Source organism: Stegastes partitus, unplaced genomic scaffold, assembly GCF_000690725.1.
Source record: "Stegastes partitus isolate 25-593 unplaced genomic scaffold, Stegastes_partitus-1.0.2 Scaffold694, whole genome shotgun sequence".
Classification (NCBI taxonomy): domain Eukaryota; kingdom Metazoa; phylum Chordata; class Actinopteri; family Pomacentridae; genus Stegastes; species Stegastes partitus.
Genome location: NW_007578425.1, coordinates 110,854 through 130,656, shown reverse-complemented (window position 1 = coordinate 130,656; position 19,803 = coordinate 110,854). Strand labels below are relative to the sequence as shown.

At 39.8% G+C, this 19,803-nt stretch overlaps 2 protein-coding genes across 2 annotated transcripts in view; one reads left to right on the top strand and one right to left on the bottom strand.

Moving 5' to 3' along the window:
* Window positions 1-266: 266 nt before the first annotated feature.
* Window positions 267-5,990, top strand: galk2 (galactokinase 2). Its single transcript, XM_008290758.1, has 10 exons — window positions 267-411; window positions 493-581; window positions 1,587-1,710; window positions 1,828-1,921; window positions 2,043-2,189; window positions 2,416-2,514; window positions 2,707-2,859; window positions 3,072-3,282; window positions 3,771-3,972; window positions 5,463-5,990. The coding sequence occupies exons 1-10, from the start codon at window positions 362-364 to the stop codon at window positions 5,668-5,670; spliced, it is 1,377 nt and encodes a 458-aa protein (XP_008288980.1). The 5' UTR covers window positions 267-361; the 3' UTR covers window positions 5,671-5,990.
* The window catches only part of atp8b4 (ATPase phospholipid transporting 8B4), a 33,552-nt gene continuing 19,730 nt past the window's right edge, over window positions 5,982-19,803 (bottom strand). The window contains 27 exon segments of the mRNA XM_008290759.1: window positions 5,982-7,529; window positions 7,531-7,806; window positions 8,810-8,940; window positions 9,024-9,162; window positions 9,250-9,495; window positions 9,979-10,062; window positions 10,149-10,372; window positions 11,180-11,363; window positions 11,810-11,945; window positions 12,159-12,264; window positions 12,371-12,482; window positions 12,574-12,738; window positions 13,168-13,283; window positions 13,566-13,754; window positions 13,843-14,008; window positions 14,097-14,140; window positions 14,947-15,155; window positions 15,275-15,471; window positions 15,894-15,982; window positions 16,125-16,283; window positions 16,474-16,553; window positions 16,973-17,043; window positions 17,317-17,389; window positions 17,487-17,548; window positions 17,640-17,738; window positions 17,843-17,956; window positions 18,052-18,110. Coding sequence (XP_008288981.1) covers window positions 7,410-7,529; window positions 7,531-7,806; window positions 8,810-8,940; window positions 9,024-9,162; window positions 9,250-9,495; window positions 9,979-10,062; window positions 10,149-10,372; window positions 11,180-11,363; window positions 11,810-11,945; window positions 12,159-12,264; window positions 12,371-12,482; window positions 12,574-12,738; window positions 13,168-13,283; window positions 13,566-13,754; window positions 13,843-14,008; window positions 14,097-14,140; window positions 14,947-15,155; window positions 15,275-15,471; window positions 15,894-15,982; window positions 16,125-16,283; window positions 16,474-16,553; window positions 16,973-17,043; window positions 17,317-17,389; window positions 17,487-17,548; window positions 17,640-17,738; window positions 17,843-17,956; window positions 18,052-18,110 — 3,650 coding nt within the window. The 3' untranslated portion in view covers window positions 5,982-7,409.

The window sequence follows — 19,803 nt, the reverse complement described above, 5'->3', positions numbered from 1 at the left end:
GTGATGAGATCATGGCTTTGGATTCAGTATATTTAGACTTATGGATATAAAATTAACTTCCAGTATCCAGAGCTCAGCTGTCTACGGTGGCCGGAGTAGGACACGTGTTGGCTCCGCCCCCTGTCCTGCAGTCACTTCCTTGTTTCTCTGCTGCAGCCGGAGCTGTTCCAGAGTCAGCTCCTCCGTGACTGAAAGGCTCCACATCGAGCAGAGCTGCTCTTCGTTGACTGACCGCAGTTCAGCTGTCTGGTATCCGGATCCTCTTGTGACTGTCAGCTGATCTTTGCTGAGTATGTGGAAGTTTTGAGCTCCGCTGTCTGACAACCACAACAACATTCAGAATTATTAAAAACAGGCAGAAATGGACTCAAACCCAGCAAGGTTAAAGATTGCGATCACTGCTGATGAAAGGTGAGAAGCAACACCGTGCTGGTTGGCAGAGACAATATATAACCTGTCCGGTAGTTCATTGATTTATTTTGTCATTAACAGGCTGAAAAACTTGAAAAATACCTTCGAAACCAAGTATGGAGAATCTCCTCTGTTCTATGCATGTGCACCTGGGAGGGTGAATCTAATAGGTAATGTCGTTTTATGTGTTTTCATTGGGTGTAATCGATGTCTGCATACGAGTAGTATTTGTACAGTCGTCCTCAAATGTATTCATACCCGTCCATTAAAGAAAAGGCAAAATTCACAATAGTCACTCAATTAACTAGAAACTGGAAAAAGTAGTAATAAATGAAAATTTGCAAAATTATAATTTAGTACAATAAGACATTGCTTTTAAATTGTGGTCGAAATGAATAGTTTAAAAAAAAAAAAAAAAATCTGTCCCGGACAAATTAGACTCTGCACGTTGCTGGTGAGCAGTGGCCAGAATCTAAATACCTGTCAACAGGTGCAGAAGTGTGATTGAGATTTACAGAAAACACTTGATTGCAGTGATTGGCTCAAAGTGTTGTTCAACAAAATACTAGTTTACGGTTCCCATCATGTTTGTTTGCTTGATTTCTTTTGCTTGTTTGTTTGTTTTTGTTTTTTGGTTTGTTTGTTTTAAATATATATATCTCTCTGCTGAACCACAATTCAAAAGCAGTGTCATGATTTTGGTTAGATTTTGATTTATTATTACTTTTGTCAATTTCAACTTATTTCAGTGACAGCCTTTTTTTTTGTCTTTCCTTCTTTAATGGGAGGGTATGAATACATTTGAGGACAACTGTAAATCTGTAGCATCATTATTTGTTTCTTATTTTCTATTACATTTTGTGTGACTGTTGTATAAACTTGCAGCGATTAATCAGTTAGTTATCAGCTGTTAAATTTAACACCAACTTTTTGATTAAAAAAAATTTTTTTTGAATAAAATCAGATTCTTGTTAGAACTGTTGGAAACTGCTTGTGCTAGTGGTTGATGTTTTGATACTATAAAACATTTAGAGAACTCCTATTTTATATTTATTTTTAAACACTCAGGACATTTGGTTTTTGCAGCTTTCATACAATATCAGTTGAATTATTTTAGTCAAATTAGCTATAAAACTCCCTCTTACATTTCTTTTTTTTGTCATATTTCTGATCAGGTGAGCATATTGATTACTGTGGCTACGCTGTGCTTCCAATGGCCATTGAACAGAGCATCCTGGCAGCCGTGTCAGTGAACAATTCAAGGACAATCCAGCTGGCCAATACAAATCCTCAGTACAAGTGAGATGAGAACACTCATGATCACTGCTGCAGTTTCAAAAATGAATTATTGGGTTTAAAATGCCTGTAGGCTTTCTTTACATGTTTTCATACCATCTGTGATTTGTCGTTTTGCAGGGATTTCACAGTGTCTTGCTCAGAGGACATCGCCATAGAGAGAGACAATCCACAGTGGTTCTATTATTTCCTCTGTGGAGTCAAAGGGATTCAGGTAAGATGTGTATTAAGTTCTATTTTCTTAACTTGTGCAATGGCTAAAATATATAATCTGAGATGCATAACTGCACACAAAGTGGTAAAAAGCTACACTGATGGGATGTTTTTATTTTCAGGAGACGTTTGGTATCACTCCTTTAGCAGGGATGTCGTGTGTCGTAGATGGAACCATCCCTCCGTGCTCCGGTCTGTCCAGCTCCAGTGCCTTAGTTTGTTGTGCTGGCCTTGTAACAATGGAGGCAAATCAGAAGTCTCTCTCCAAGGTAAAAGCCTTTTTAGCTGAAATATTTAATGTGAAGATTTGTATGTTTATTTTGAAAACATCTTGTGAATTTCTTTAGGTAACACTTGAAAACAGTACCAAGGATTCAGTCAGCAGGAAATAAATTATCGAAGAAAGCGACTCCTAACATGTCAAATTCTTTAGTTTTCTGCTTCCTAAATGCCGTTTGTTTTTCTGTTTAATCATTTTACTCTGTATTCCTGCAGGTAGCTCTTGCTGAGATATGTGCTAAGTGTGAGCGCTACATTGGTACGGAGGGAGGAGGCATGGACCAGTCCATATCATTCCTGGCAGAGAAAGGAACAGTATGTAGCTTTTTCTTTCATTTTATCAATGATGACCGACTGTAGACTCACTTGTTTGACAAAAGTCTTACAAACAAAGCGTTAATACACTAAATACGTGTCTAGAAGCACGAAACAAGCAGTGCATCTTAGATTCTTGCACAATTTGAGCACGTTTTCTTCATTTTTTAAGCCCTTTGAATTGTCTGCCAGGCAAAGCTGATAGAGTTCCAGCCTCTGCGGGCCACTGATGTCAAGCTGCCAGATGGGGCCGCGTTTGTGATTTCCAACTGCTGTGTGGAGATGAACAAAGCTGCTACTTCTCACTACAACATCCGTGTGGTGGAGTGTCGGATCGCCACAAAGGTGCAGTGATCCCAAAGATCTCAAACAACATTGTGCTTCATTAACTAAATGATCTGCATCTGTATTGAGTAGCTGAGTGGTTGCTGCATGAAAAAATATCTGTTGCTAGGCGTTTTGAGCAGAGTGTTTGGAGAATGTATTAATAGGGATAGCATTCAACCAAACAACATTAAACAGCTCACGTGTGTAATAAGGGGTGCATGTGAACTCAGATGCTGGCGAAGGCGAAGGCTCTGGAGTCGAGCAGGTTGTTGAAGCTGGCTCAGGTTCAGGTGGAGCTGAAGGCGTCCCTGGAGGAGATGCTGACTCTGGTGGATGAGGTGTTGCATCCTGAGCCCTACAGCCGGGAGGAGATCTGCAAGATGCTGGACATCACCTCGGAGCAGTTTTCAACGGACCTGCTGAGCGCCAACACTCAGCACAGTGAGTAAACCCAACACAGTAACGTGTTACCAAACTAATTCTGTCTATTAGCAAATGGTGAGGAAGGCTAATCAATGATCGTTGTGATAACTGATTGGATGTTTAAAGTCAGTTTATCGGTATATAGTGAAGTCTATGTTTTTCTTGTATTAAACTGCATTATTTTGAAGTTGCTTATTTATTTAAGTTGCCAACCTAATTCATCCATCTGATTGAGATAAACAGCAAGCAGCTATTTCTACATGTTTTTGAATTCTCAGAAGTTTCTTCTGTGTAAATATCCCCTCAAAATTACCCTGTGAGACATCATTACATTCTACTAACACTGAGATATGTAGTGAACTATGTCATCATGTGTAGTTTTCAGTCATGTCTGGTCCTATGCTGTCATAACCAAGCATAAAATTTGTCTGGACTCGTGTCTCCATACAGATGAATAACAGACAGATTTGACAAACAGGGCTTTTACCTTTTCTCATCTCTTCTAGTGACGCACTTCAAACTTCACCAGCGAGCCAAACATGTGTACAGTGAAGCTGCACGAGTGCTGCAGTTTAAGAGCGTGTGCGACTCTGAACCTGCTGAATCCATCCAGCTCCTCGGAGAGCTGATGAACCAGAGCCACGAAAGCTGCAGAGACCTCTATGAGTGCAGCTGCCCTGAACTGGACCAGCTGGTGGACATCTGTCTGTGAGTAAAGCAAAGTGTCTCTTCAATCACTACAATCACAGATCTACAACTCAGGACAGACAGAGATTTAAAAAAAAAAAAGAAGAAGAAGACAGAGAATGGAAATTTTATTTATTTATTTTTTTCTAAAGATGCCAACTTAAGGTATATTTTAAAGTTGTGTGGCTGAATTCCATTTAGCTGCTTCAGTCTCAGAGTCCTTGTATTGTGAATGAAGACTCACATGTTGTGTCCCACTCCCATCTACATATTAGCTGTGCAGTGTATGTACTATACACTAAACTTTAGAATATAGTGCATTTTTTTCTGTTAGAATATAAGATGTCAGCACACTACACTGAGACATCAGATGTTACTCATACTTTTAAAATGCCAGTGTTTTTCAGAGATGTCCTTCGAGCATATGGACTGTTTTTAGTTTATTAAATCTGATCATTTTTCCTGCAAAAACACACTACAAGATCAAAGCCTGCAGAGATTTAGTGCGTAGCATGGAAAGAGGGTACGGCTCCAGTCACACTAACATGGCTCACTGGGTCACTTCATTAAAAATATACCTGTGACAAGTTCAAATGTTGTTGTGAAGAAACCTGTTTACATCCACAGCTATGCAACATTTCCAAGCCAATATCTGAATACACCCATCTCTAGAACAGACGTAGTGAGCTATATTGAATCTGAAATGCTCATTTAAATGCAAAACTCATCGATCAATGTTGTCTTTATAATGAAACCAAAAGTTATTCTTTGTTCCATTTTTATTTATCCATTCCAGCCATGCTAGTGGTTTTGTGTCAGCCTTCTGCTTTGGTCTAGACTTAAATACCTCAACAACAATTTGATGGATTGCCATGAAATGTTTTTTTCCAACATTTATGGTTCCCAGAGGATCAATTGCCATCTCTTTGGGGATCCCCTGATTTTTCATCTAGTGCCACCATCTGGTCAAACTTTTAATTTGTTCATTACTTAGCTTTATCATCAAATACTAAAACTAAAGGCATGCACATCGACCTCAGCTCTGCTTTGTTGTTAATTACTGCTAATTAGCAAACGCTGGCATGCTAAGATGCTAAGCTAAAATGGTGAACATGGTAAAAATTGTACCTGCTTAACAGTAACAGTATGTTAGCGTTGTTATTGTGGACATATTAGTATGCAGATGCTGGCATTTATCTCAGAGTGCTACTGTTCTGACAGCCTCATAGAACTACTAACATGACTGTACACACTTCAGTTTTGTTTGATTGAAAAGCAAGTTGGATTAAATTAAGGAGAAACTTGAGCCTAACCCCATGCAGACATATCATTCTTTGTATATTTAGTGCTGGCTGTTCAGTATCACATTTTTATTCTCTCCACCACCTCTTCCTTGTTCTCTCCTCCATCACACACTCACATCTATTGAACCATCTATTAATGGTATTAAAGGCTAACGTTTGTAACATTGCGCTGAAACATCAGCTTTTTGTTGTTTCTGCTGCTTGCAGGAAGGCGGGGGCTGTGGGTTCCCGGGTGACAGGGGCAGGTTGGGGAGGCTGTGCCGTCTCCATGGTTCCCAGTGAGAAGGTGGAGTCTTTCTTACAAGCTGTCAGAGCCGCCTACTACCTCCCCGATCCACGCAGAGCAGCCATGGAAAAACAAAGTTTGTTCGCGTCAAAGCCGGGTGGCGGAGCTGCGATATTCCTTGAGGAGTGAAAGACATCATCTGTGTCTGCTTAGAGCACAATCAGTCAATATCAAACACACTGGTGCAGGGAAATAAAGGGACATTTTTCTAAATTTTCTTACACTCGAGACAGAAAGCACTTGCAGATTACTTACGGTTTACGCTGGAATATAAGGGCCAAAAAACTAACTTCAGTGTCTTTTTTTATAAATCACAAATGTTACTGTGTTTGTAATTAATATTTTTCTGTAGCTAACCCACTGTCTTTCCTTTCATCTCACACTGTTTCTTTGTAAGCCAAAAAAGATGACAAATAAAATGACAACCAGGTTGTGTTGTATAAAATCCATTCATCCGTCCTTTATTAACATTTACTAAAATTAGGTCTTAAATACGCTGAATGTTTTCAGGCTTTACATCCTTGGAACAGCAGCCTTTAGACAGCTCTCTTTCAGCTGTTAAAGTGAGTCGGGTTTGCGGTGTGTTAAAGAAAAGTCCTGATTGTACATTCACACTCTGGGCTTCTGCACAGGATCAATTTTCAATTCATTAGAGAGCAGTGGTGGTGGTGGAGGCTCGGTGGTCTAAGGCACATGCTACTCTGCTGTGCTGAATGCAGCTGCAGCATTCTGCATTTACATCTGCTCAGGGACATTCATCACATCGATCCTTGCCCAGGCTTTTTGCTGTCACTTCTGCTCAAATATCTGCTAAATATTTAACAGACAAAAAACCCCAACATATATCATTGTTGTTAATTTAAATACTTTGAAAGTGAATTTCTTCTGTTGTTTTAATTTTTTCTATGTTAGGTGTTTGATAAAAGGTCATTCAGAGGTTAAACAGCAGCTGTACAAAATTTAAAATGAAGATTAAGTCATTATTTTAAAGAGGATATCAGATTCAAGCCATGCATTCTAGTTTCACATGTCTTTGAATACAGCCATGTCAAACAACCATCAAATATAAAATAAAAAAAAGAGTTGTCTTTAACAGGAACCCTACAAGGCACAGCACAGGGGAAATAGATCTCAGAGCAAATCTTAACATTATGAGGTCCATATTTCCAGCTGGGTTAATGGCATACTGTATATACTGGCAAAATGGTAGGTCAGTAAAACGTAACAAAATTTGGAAATTGTTATTTAAATTGTGCTTACCATCACATTCAGCAGCTTCACTTCAGTATTTACAGGAATACTTGTATTTTAGCACTTTGGATGTTGGTTAAAAAGAAAGTTTCTATGCATAGTTTTTACAGATGGATCTTTTTTTACAGAAGCTTTTTGTTCTGATGATCAGGGCTACCGTTACCTTCGCATTTGTATGATAAAAAAGTTTGCTTTGTGACAGCTGAAGGTACCAAAATGTGCTAATCTTTCTTCATTAAATAGAGAAGGCCATGCCAAATAAAGTTATACAAAATAAATGCACCCACTGCGATTAGATCAAATTGGATTATTTGCTGCACAATGATAAATATTTCTTTAACTTTGGCAACTCATGCATAATGTTTTCATAAACTATACCCACTGCTGTCAAAGTGAGAGTTTTCCAGTTTAACAAATGTCCAGCAGACGCCAAAGTTTCCAATCTTTAATCTACCAGCAGGTGGCTTCTTTTTTCTTTTTTTGGAAACAGTTCCTCCAGGTGATCAAGTATTGGTTGCTCTTTAACATTCAGAGCAAACATGATTCACGTTGATTAAAAAAAATGAGGTACGTTTGTGTTGTTGATTTGAGCAGAAATTCACTCAAATGAAGGACACTCATCGCTTGTGCTTGGTCTGTGGGATCCATGCATATGGTATCCTCTTCTGTACATTCAGTATCTTAGTCTGTCGGTCTGTGTGCTGTTGTTTTAGAGTCTGTATCGCCCTCTTGTTGCTCTTCTGGTGCCCCCTTGCTCTCGTAGGAGACACAAGAAACTTCGTTCTTTCTCTTTAACATGTTTTCTATCCAGTTGGAGCTGTGCGGTGTCCTTCCAGGGGAGCGAGCGGAGGACACTGTGCTCATCCTCATGTTTTTGCCTGAGGTGATCAGCTCTCCGTAGCCCTGTTGGTGGGAGAAGGCATAGGCAGAGCGGCGCGAGCTCGTCCTGCGTACTCGCCTCAGATTCTGCTCCTGAGGTCCTTGCTTCCTTCTGGACTGTTGGAGATAACGAACCTGTCGAAAAGCAACACTGATAAGTTCTTTTCTTCATTTAGAATGCTGATCGCTCTGCATATAGTGAAGAAAATTAGTCTGTGTTACTTTACTTGAAAGAAATCTGCATTTTCCTATCATTTCTAACCACTTCATACACGAAAAAGGAAACATAAAATTAGAAAAATATAGATTTTTGATTCTCAACTCTAAGCATTTTAGTGCTGCTGAGTTTCCTTTAGTGCTGGCCAACATCTCTTACGGGGGTTGCCACAAAAAAAAAAAAAATCCTCTAGTCCTCTAACCCTCTAACCCTAGTGATGTAGGAAGAAGTACTTAGATCCCTGCCTTAATTAATACAGAATAGCAAATTACACTCAAGTAAAGTATAAGAGAAAGTGCCCCAATCAAGTACAGAAATACTATCAGCAAAATGTAAATGAAGCATCCAGAGTAAAATATTCCTGCAGAAAGTTGCTCCCATGACAGATATATTACTATTGCAATTATTAGATTGTTATTCCTGATGTACTAGTGTGTAATTTGCATTTTGCTGTTGCAGCTGGTTTATGTTAGGCTGATTTTTAACTTCCTAACATACGATTTGTTATTAGTTGTTCCCAACACAGGGTCGACAAAGGATAACAGGATAAATCTATTGGGTCTTACATAAGATTAATGGAGCAAGAATAAGGATAGAATCCTGGTTCATGGATGTGTCTTCCATTATTTGACTTTGCTTTCATAAATGATCTTTATAAACTATGGAATAATCTGACCTCTCAATTATGTTTTGGGTCTCAAAACTACTTTAATGAAACCATGTAAGAAGTTTAGAGGGAAAATTACTGTTAGGGTGCAGCTGCTAACAACTCATACTCAACTCAGATTCCTGAAATGTGACAGAAAGCATAAAAGAAGAAGCATAAAATTGAAATACATCAGCAAAGTTCATGTTCCCCAAAACTGAACTTATGCACAGTGCTTCATTAAGTGTTCCTTGTTTGTGCGAGTGTTGCTGTACCTTGTCTGTGAGAGTTGGGAAGAGGTCGACTCTGAGGAAGCTGACGACTAATCCGGGCACAACACACACCACCGTGGTGAGCAGAATCACCAACCACACGCTTTTCTCTGACAGACAGTTGCGAGCCGTGCCTGAGGAGACACAAATTTGTTTGTACTCAACTTCCCTGCAGCAATAACATTTCCTGTCATGTGTCACTCTGACTCAAACTCACCAATATACGGGAAATTATTTGGAAAAAGGCCAAATATGCCATTACTTTGCATCGTAAATAATATGGCAAAGTAAACCGCCAGACTCCCCCATATGAAGATATGATTGACTGCTGTCCAGTAGTGAGTGTCGAGTCCAATCTGGGAACAGACACATCACAAACACTATTAGAGTGTTGACTATTTTGATTTACCAAGGCTATTTTAGTCTGGTGTTTATTGTCTCACCTGAACGCTTACGACAATGACCAAGGATGTTGCTATGGTGACAGCAAACGCTTGTTGATCAGAAAAGTGTGAGCCGTCTTCCTTCACCATAAGAGAAAAGGCTCCATAGGGAATAAAAAAAAGCAGGAACGATGTGGCCATCCCCTGCAGTGTGCACAAGAAAAACTGGCGTTTGTTGAAGAGAAGGTTTTGCTGGCCCGGTTTGTAAAGGCTCGGGTAGCGAAGGCTGTTCTGGTCATTGATGTCCTTTAGGAAAGACAAACAGCATGAATGTATGTGTTATTTATTGAGAAATAGATTATATCATAGTATGGATAGGGTACTGAGAGAAAAGCTCTGTGGCCATGACAGATGGTAAACTGAAGCTAATGGATGGTGAGTATACAGGGTAGTTGTATATTTATATGGGATTAGTGGTTCTGGTTACATGTAAGTTAAATTTAATGTATTGCCTACTGTAGTGTTAGATGTTTGTGTACATTCAAGAGGTTTGTTATTATTTATTATTTATGACACGGTAAAAGAGGTCTACAACGACATATTCACCTGTTTGACTTGACAGTATCTTGAAAGGAAAAGCAAAAATAAAAGTATAAGATGCCTCAGGAGGTTGCCATTGGAAACTAGTGAAATAAATAAATGGTCCAAATTTTGAAATGAGGAGTATCTAGAAATAAGATTTAGGTCATTATCTATTTAGGTCAGTGTTTTATTAATACCACGTATTACCTGATCAAAAAGTCCCATTGCCAGCACTGGTAAGGATGTGTAGACTATGTTGAAGAGAGTGATGAACCACTGGTCGTACACAGTCTGTGGAAAGAGGACACGTAAATACATCGTTTTAATGCAAAACAAAGCAGACAGGATTCACAATATACAATTAAGAGTTTTCTCACCTGTGCTGAGAAACCACAGAAGAAGCCATACCAGAAGTGCACCAGAGTGAAGGCAAAGTTCTTGTAGAAGAAGTATCCCAGAAAATTACACATGCGGAAGTAGGACCAGCGTCCATGCACCAGCAAGAGCCTCTGCAGGTACCGAAACTGAGCGAAGGAGTAATCTGACGCCAGAACGGCCTGCATCCCCTCCTGTCCGCTGATGCCAACACCGATGTGAGCAGCTGAGTGAGAAATGCACATTGTTGGTCACTTGGAACGAAAATATTAACAATCATGGGAACATTATTGACATATTTACCATATTAAAAGGCAAAAGCTGTGATTCATGTGTCACTTTAAAACAGGTTAAGAGATTGTAAAAGTTAAGTTCACTTTGTATTCCGAAAAGTCACATAAACACACAAAAAGGTTTTCCATCTCCAACTCCTCAAATATTTGTGAGTATTCCAGAGTTACATAGTCACAAAACTGCCATGAATATAACAGTACATGTTGTCCAATATGCACTGATATGAAAACTTTCTTGTACAGAGCATAATACAGAAGAAGATGTTTTTGATAAATTTGGAAACTGTGTCATGACATAGTTTACAAAACTCTGAGAACTGCCTGCAGCACATGTAGCAGAGCATGCATCTCTCAGCATCAGTATCTCAGGTATGTTGCTAACTTGAAACTACATTGCTGGAAAGTTTAATCATCATCTTCCCTCTTGGATTAACCCTAACATACAGTATGTTCAAAAATATTAACAATTGTCAGTATTAGAATTTCTTGCACCCTAAAATTGCAGACGACCCCAAAAACCCAGTATCTGTGGAGCTCTAGTGAGCAGAAAGCCTGTGACTACAACAGCACATTCATTTCAGAGGACGAAAACAGTTCTTCTGTGTGGCTGTTGTTACCCACCAGAGCACCAACATCTTTTTTTGTTCTCATCGTGCGTTGCAGTGTTCTGACTGACTGAACATACTTCATACATAATTTCCACCAGATGTTGAGAAGAGACTTTGGAGAGTCTGTCTTACTCTTGATCATGCTGACATCGTTGGCTCCGTCTCCTATGGCCAGAGTGACGGCCCTCTTGTGCCTCTTCACCAGCTCCACCACCTGAGCTTTCTGCAGCGGAGTGACCCGGCAGCAGATGACTGTTTTGCACAAACAGGCCAAATCCAGCAGTGTGTGCTCCAGCTGTGGCTCCAGAGCATGAGCCTGCAGGGCAGACACATGCAGCACACCTGTTAAACATATTATTACCATCCCCTTCCACCGACCCCCTGCAGAGGCAACACTAAGCAACATCTCAGTGTAACATTTCCACCGAGCGGTGTGCATCATGCACGCTGCCCACGGCACAGCAAGGGAGCAGCTCCTCAGCGAGGAAATGGATGTTAATGAAACTCGTAATAGAGCGGAGGGCCCTCAGCAGCACAGCAGCTCTCTGCTCATTATACACACTGTTCAGTCAGCAGCACGTAGAGAAGGCAGACTCAGCAGACAACAACACAACCACCATTTAACAAACAGTGTAAAACCTGCAGGCATCAGGAGTAAAATTAAAACAAGCATGGGAAAAAACAAGCACAACAGAGCATCGAATTAGCATTTCATTAAAGACACTGGTGCATATTGTATGATAACATCCTTTACTGTCTTACCAGACTGTGTCCATTGATGACTAAGGCATACTCTGCAATAATAGTTTCTTCAAACACAGAATCCTCCGCAAACATCTTCTCAACATCTCGTGCACTGCTGACTCGACTCAGGCCGAGGATGTGCTCCTTAGCGCTTCTGAGGAGGGAGGAAAAACAATGAACATGCATTTTCAGTATATTTATAAAATCCAATATGACTATGATCCATTGTTGTGGTTTTAGACACATACATCGTCCACAGATGGGCCAATACACACAGCAGCAGAAATATTCTTGAATTTGCAGTCGGTGTCAGAGTGTCAACCTTTTGTATGAGCATAAGGAAAAATAAAAATGCATAATGTGTAACCTGAGCTGCTGCTGCACCTCCAGCAGTGTGTGGCCGGAGATAACAAACACCTCGTTCATGTCATCTCGCAGCATGTTGCAGGAGTAGCCGATGTTCATTGCTGTTTCTGAAATATCACACTGAGTTTAAAGCGATGTACAGCAGCTTACCATAGACAGCTATTAAAGCAGTAGTCTTTCTGATCAAGAGCATCACTCAGAATATTTAGTTACCCAGTTTGTCACCGGTGAGCACCCAGATCTTGATGTCGGCCAGACTCAGACAGGCGATAGTCTCTGGAACTCCTTCCTGAAGTTTGTCCTCGATTGCTGTGGCTCCTAGAAGCTTCAACCAAGTCAGCAGTGAGTCTGCAGTCACTAAATGAGATTGATTGTGTGTGTGTGTAACGGTGTAAGCTTAAGGATATCAATCTTACCTTCATGCCTTGCTCGATTTCGTCGTAGAGAACAGCCAGCTGATCCTCACGGTTCTCGATCACAGTGCTCGCAAAGAGAAGTTTCTTCATCCAAACGTCAAAATAATCTTCATCGAGATCTTTGTAGGCCAGAGCCAATGTTCGAAGCCCTTCACCTGCAAATTCCTGCAAAGTGATTGTAGAAGTGTGATGAATAATTGACGGAATGAAGCAGTTTTCATGAGAATAACAGACATATTCCAGAAACATATATTTTTTCAAATTAGTATTTAAAACAATGACAAACAACATCCCATTCAATACTAAACTAGTGTAGGGTTAGGGTTTTTAAATAGAAATGCAAACACAATCTGAGTTTATCTATCTTTAATTTATACAGTCGACACACTACCTGATGGAGGAGATGCACTCAGGTCCACCGGCTGCAGGAATCTTTAGCACTATTGTCGTACATTGTATTGCTATAGAGTTGTTTTTTTGTAACTTTGTCTGGTTTGTTGAATTTATGAGACTATAAATACAGATGCAAGGTTCACAGTGCATTCATTTTTTTTTTTGAAAAGCAGTTATACTAATAAATTAGAAAACACTCACATTGAGGTGTTCTGAGGTAGTGTACACGAGGTCTTCACTCGATGGATCCAAACGCTCAAAGATAATAGTGTCAGCACCTTTGGAGTACAGTTTGATCTGGCCCTGTGGATTTCTCACTGCAACAAAACAAAGCACAACAAGAAAACAATTACTTTTTTGATCAAATCCTATTGGCATATATACAACAAATATATGAACAACAGACTGCAAACAGAGGGATATAGATGTTAGGTTAATCATGAACTGTCACATTGTTCTAGAAAAAAGGAAAAAGACAAACATCATTCAGATTGTGCTGTTGATTTCAATGCATTTCTTTCTTCTGAAATTAATGTGTCAGCTACTTGTGAAATAGTTGGAGCATAAGTGTAGACCTAAGTTATAAGTGAAGACCTAACCAATGACACTCATTCTCTTGCGCACGTTGTTGAAGTCCAGTATGGCCAGCAGCTGGTAGGTGACAGCTCGTCCCATCTCACACAGCGTGACGGTTTCTGGGGTTCGGGCCCGGAAGACAAACCCAAAGTTTCGTGCTGCGGTGACCAGCGCTCCCTCATCAGGTGACTGGGCCTGATACACCAAATTTCCTTCATTTTAACAGAAACATCAATCAAAAAACAATTCAGTAATAATTATTTGAATTTGTGCTGCTGTAACTACTGGATCAAGTTTTACCTTCACTCTTCTCCTCTGGCATGACGGTGTGGCACAAAGCCAGCAGTCGGAAAAACTCCTGCACTGCAGGATCCTCCAGCTTGATGGCTTCAACCAGGCTGCAGTCGTAAAATTTAAACCTTCTGTCGCAGAGCGGGTTGAAGGAAAAGTCCACACAGGCTGTTTTCTGAAGGGAACATGGACTGTCAATAAAGTGATTGCTATACTCGTTTTGCTAGAGAGCGAAGCATTCCTGCTTGTTTACGTCTACTAACCTCTGTAATTTCCACCTTCTGGTCAAATTCATCATAAACGTCACCTAAAAGAAGAAAGGTAAGATAATTAATGAATTATTAAAGATAGCAGAAATATAGCTTTATCACTGTGATTGGTTATTTGTTGTACAATAGGTGTGTTTTTAGGTTCAATAGGATGTTTTGCCCTCAAATCTTGTATGTTCACTCTAATAACAGCATCTTTACATAGCTGAAATCCTTTAATTTCAGCATAAAACAAATAAACAACTAAATCCCAGTTAGTTTCATTACAGACTAACAATGCTAAAACTGTCCACTTTAACTAATACAAGTGCAATCGCTCGAGTGAGATGTTGTTCACTGGAAGTTAAAACTTGAGAGTAGGACATAAATGTGGCACATGCCGGCTCCAATTGAATTTCTCTCCTATTTGGATGATGTTAATCTAGAAGAAAGCCTGAGGGTCGAAACGTCATCCAAATAAAAGAGAAATGCACATGGACAGTGTGACACTTTTTTCCTACTCTCCAGATGGGTTTGCAGACACTCAGAAACAGCTGCTCTTTAGTACAGCCTGACATGCACTCATGGACACGAGGCCCTCAGTGTCATTATCCAGTGGATCATTGGAGGTTCCTGCTGTGTTAAACCTACTTAAGAAAACTTGGCACAATGTACATTGCGTATTTTTGGAAGTAATTTGTTTTCTTGTCCATTTCTTTACCTACTGAATAATGTTTGTGATCCAAAATTAAATGACAGGCTAATTAATTGAATTTCCCTTCTGGGATAAATAAAGTAGTTTTCATTTCATTTCATTTCATTAGCCCAGTGCTTCGACCTTTAGTGTTTTCAAAAAGCTCCATACCGTACGTCTGTCCATTAATGGAGCACTTGCTGAAGACCATGATGTTCTGGGTGAGGGTGCCCGTCTTGTCGGAGAAGATGAACTCCACCTGGCCCAGCTCCTCATTCAGGGTGGTGGTCCGAGCCTCAGCTGCAGTGTCCATCTGACTGTAGTACATCTTCCGGTCCCAGTTAATGAAGAAACTGTGACCCAGACGCAGAACCTCAACACTGAGGGAAGGATTAACTGTTCATTTTACTGTACAAGACAATTACACAGAGACTTGAAGACTTAAACGTGAAAGCCTTACTTAGAGCAGGAAATGTTGATAAAGAAATGATGACTTTACCTGACATACAGTGAGATGGGCACAACAGTGTTGAGGATGATGATGTAGGACCAGAAGGTGAGGAAGCCAGAGAAAACGGCGCTGCTCTGAAACTCATCCCACGGCAAAAACACCTCAAAGTTTCTGCCGATCCAATTCTCCCAAATAGTGTTTCCAATCGCCAAAATAACCCCCATACATATGAGGAAGGCAAAGATCTGAAATATTAAAAAAAAAAAAAAGTTGTTTGTTAAAAAAAATGTGGCAAATACAGGAACAGATCAGATCAGCTTATCTTTAATAAAAATAAGAGGACTGCCATGTTATTCAAGTATCTTCCATTTAAAGCTCCTACACACTAATGATACACACAGGCTGCTGCTCACTGCATCTGATTAGGCTGATTTTCAGAAGTGAGGTAAGTATGCAGACTGTTCTCTGTTCGTTTTGATGCACATTCTTCCTTTTCATTGGTACATGTTATTTGATGACTCCCGAACATTACCCAGAATAAGTAAAAACAACTGTAAAGGTGAGCAGGGCCTTGAAGGAACAGTTACATGCATTAGTGTAACCACAGCATTTTCAGTTTATCTATCAAAATATAGCAGGACGGCATGGAAAAGCAAAAACAACTTACCCACAAAACCAGAGTGTTCATCAGCTTGTCAATACTGGTCCTTTTAAATTTAGTCCTGCCACAGTTCTGCATCAGTTTGGTTTGCAACCCTGTTAGATGGAGGCAAAAACAACCATTTGAGCTGAGAGAACATTAACAACAAGCATTTTATAAAAGGAGGAACATAATACACACAAAGCTAATGGATGTGGAGAGTAAAAGGATCAGAACAAAAAACAAAGAAACTAATACCAGCAAAGATGACCATTCCAAAGCACCACTCAGTGTTTCTGAGAACACAGCCTCGCAGGAGCATTTTTTCATTATCCAGTGGGTATTTATTGTCTCTCCAGTATAATGTTCCTGTAAATTTATCCAGCTTGTTGTTTGGTGGCTCACAAATGACTTCTCCTGAAACACAAAGAAAAATCAGACAGAAGATTCACACGACGTCAATCCTCACTGCAAGAACAGCCAAAAAGAAAATGAATAGACGGCACATGAATCTCAGTCTGAGGCGTCTCAAGTCTACAAATCCACATCAAGCAACAAATGATTTGTCGCAGGGATGTGAAAATAAATAAACTTGGCGTCATCTCACCATCAAAGTCCATCAGTTTTGAAATAGATCCCAAATCTGAGGTGACAGTCAAAGCTTGGCGAACTTTCAGATTTGTTTCTCTGTTTGGGGAGAAAAGACAAATCTGCTTTCTGACATACAAATGTGAAAATGTAACAGCAGTCTATTTTTGTAAAACAGTCTGTTCATTTTATACCTGCAAACAAATCATCTAATGTTATATCTGAAGAGTTCATTTGCAAAAACAGATAACTCCATCTTCACAAACCTTCAGAAAACCCGCTTTTCCATCGTCTACCTGAGACTATCAATCAAACTTAAGTTATCTCTATTTTTGTCATGTCATTTCTACTGAGTCAAATCCACTCAACTTCAGTTTGATTGATATTATCACAAGCAAACAAGAAAAAAACAAGTTTCCTGAAAATCTACAAAAATGGAGTTATCTGTGTTTGCAAATGAACTCTTCATTTGTTTTGCTTTCTTTGCTTTTACTTAACATAACTAGTGCAACACTTACCCATCCAGCTCTGCCGTCTCAATATAGCACAGTCCATAAGGCTCACTGCTACAGAGAAGGAGGATGTCTGCCTGTGTGTAAATCCAATATGAATCACTTAGAGGTGAAAAAAGGCAATAAATCATCCTCTGCATCACTGAACCTGCAGCAGCACTCAGCACCCTCTGAATCTCCCCAAAGAAACCTTTATTGTTAAACGATGCAAGCTATTTTCCTTATTATATTTGAATATACAACACTGGGTTTAACATTCTCCAGTGAATACTGCACTGAAACGAAAGATTAACAACAAATCACCCAATTTACAGAATAGTCCCCAACATATAGTAGCATAATTTACTCACAGCAACAAACTGATTATTCTCTAGTTTGATTATATCGCCCACGCGAACGTTCATCCACTTCTCGTTCTGCAAACTTGGAAACAGGAAGCACAAAAGCTTATAATTACACCAGATAAATGTCACTGAACAGTGTGGGAATGCAGTTTCAGCGGAGGAAAGTGATGATGTACCTCCCCCTGATGAGAACCTGAGACTGGCGGTTGTTGACTTGCTGGTCGCTCCTATGTCGAAACTGAAATTTTTAAAAGAGGGCAACAATTTTACCCAAAAAGAAAAACGGGGTGCATTCAAAAGAGTTGTAAAATGTAAACAGTGGAACTAACATAGTCATCTGTGGCGTCCTTTACAGCTGTGATCACCAGCACCAAAACCAAAGGCACGATGGTTGTGAACCAGGACAGGGAGGATATTTCTGGAATCACCTGCAAGAAGATTCCACATTAACCATCTTATTTTCACCCAAACATGGTGAGACCAGCATTAATTAAAGCAGATTCAACCCACACACACTAGTATAGTCTCTCACCTGCAGTATCAGCAGCACTAAGAAGTAAGCGTTGGCCACCCGCTGGAACTGCTCAAACAAGTTGATGGGCAGGAAGGTGAAGATGTTGTACTTGGAGGTTTTGATGCGATTGTCCTGAAGAACCACACATTTAGAAATAGTTCTGATGAAATACTTGGGCCTACACTTGCGGGTGAAGTCAAATTAAAGCAATTCTGAGGTCAACTTACAGCATAGGAGAACTTATCGTTGTAGTCTCGTGCATTGGCTTTCACACGGCGTTCCTTTTCTACAAACAGAGAACACGCTGTCGTTATTGAAGGTCCAAACCAAACAGCATTTGCTATCAAAAGAAGTTGTAAAATCAATAAATTATGATTTATAAAATTGTCAAAAAAAGAATCAAACACACACCTTTAAAGATGCATTTTTATTAGATTTTCTTGGGACCCTACTGACAAACTAATTTGCAGCTAAACTAAGTAGCCTGTGTACCTGCTCCATCTCAAGTAAAGACTGCAGCAACAAACTGAGGGACCTTCTAGCTCCAAATAAAATTAGACTCATCTCCTCTGTGCAAAAACCACTTTGGAAAATGGCAGTGATCTCTCAGTTGAAAAGTGCATTGAGCTAAATTTAGAGAACAGTTAGCCGCACTTAAAGAAAGCTTCAATGCCCACCATTTTCCAAATGGATTATCATCACAAAAACAACTCACACCCATTTCTCAGCTATCATGTGCCATCTTAGTCGGTAACCTTGGTGCCTGCCTGGTTCCAACTTAAAGTGTCTAACAACATACAACAAAAATTAAATTGGTGAGAAAAGTGGTAATCCATCCTAAAAGTCGACCCTATCCCCACTTGTTTCTTTAAATAATTGGGGAAAAAAAGCTTTAGTCACTTTGAGAATAACGTGCAAGAAATTGTAAATCAGTTTCTGCTCAATTAAAGTTTCCCCAAAGCCTCTAAAACTGCAACAGTTAAACTCTCTATCAGAAACCTGCCCTGACGCTTGACTAGGCAATTTCAGACCAATCTCAAATACAGCATTCCTGAGCTAAGAATCGTAGAAAAGCAGACATTTATACAACTCAGTTGTGAACTGAATTCAACCAGTCTGTCAGAGAAATTCCAATCCAACCTTCGAATCAATCTGGGTAAGAAAAACCCCACTTCTTCTACTGTTGGACTCAAGTGCTGCGTTCGACACTATCGACCATCTTTTTAGTCAGCTCCACATCGACGTGAGCATCTGAGGCAGTCTGTCCTCACAGGAAGAGACTATGCTGCGTTCCTGGGTGTCATTAAACATGAAGCTTGTCTGTTGCCCTCCAGGAAACCAACTCTTGGGAACCTTTCCATGCTGCATCTGGGAAATCTCATCAGAGAGTATTAAGTTGGTTTTATACCTGTTCTGATCACAATCTGTGAACAAAAGACAACATTTTCTGGAAGTAAACAGGGACAGAAGTGAGGTGATTGTTATCAGAGCCCCATCTCTGTGCTCTGTTCTCATCTAAACAGACTGACTATGAATATGAAGCATAAATTACAAAAGCAAGCCATCATGTAAATTTTACCATTTTAGAATTACAACCTGTGTGCAACCGTTCATCTCTGAACACACAGAAAGACTTTGCATGCTTTATCTCCTGCAGCCTGAATTATTGTAATACGATGTTCTCAGCATCAATAAATCTTGAAATAAATACAGATGATTAAAAATTCAGCAGAATGTCTCCTCCATAGAAAACACATCACCTCTGTTTAAAAGGCTCTTCAAAGTCACTTCAAAGTGTTTTTACTTTTTAAATCTTGTGACAGATTAACTCTGGACTATATTTCCGCCATGCTGTTTCGGTCTGTACCTCCCAGACCTCTGAGATACTCTGAGGTTCACCCAAACGATGCTACATTTTGTGCTATAAACCCTCAACAGTGGAATCGAGGAGAACACAGTGGCTGGTTTCAAACTCAACT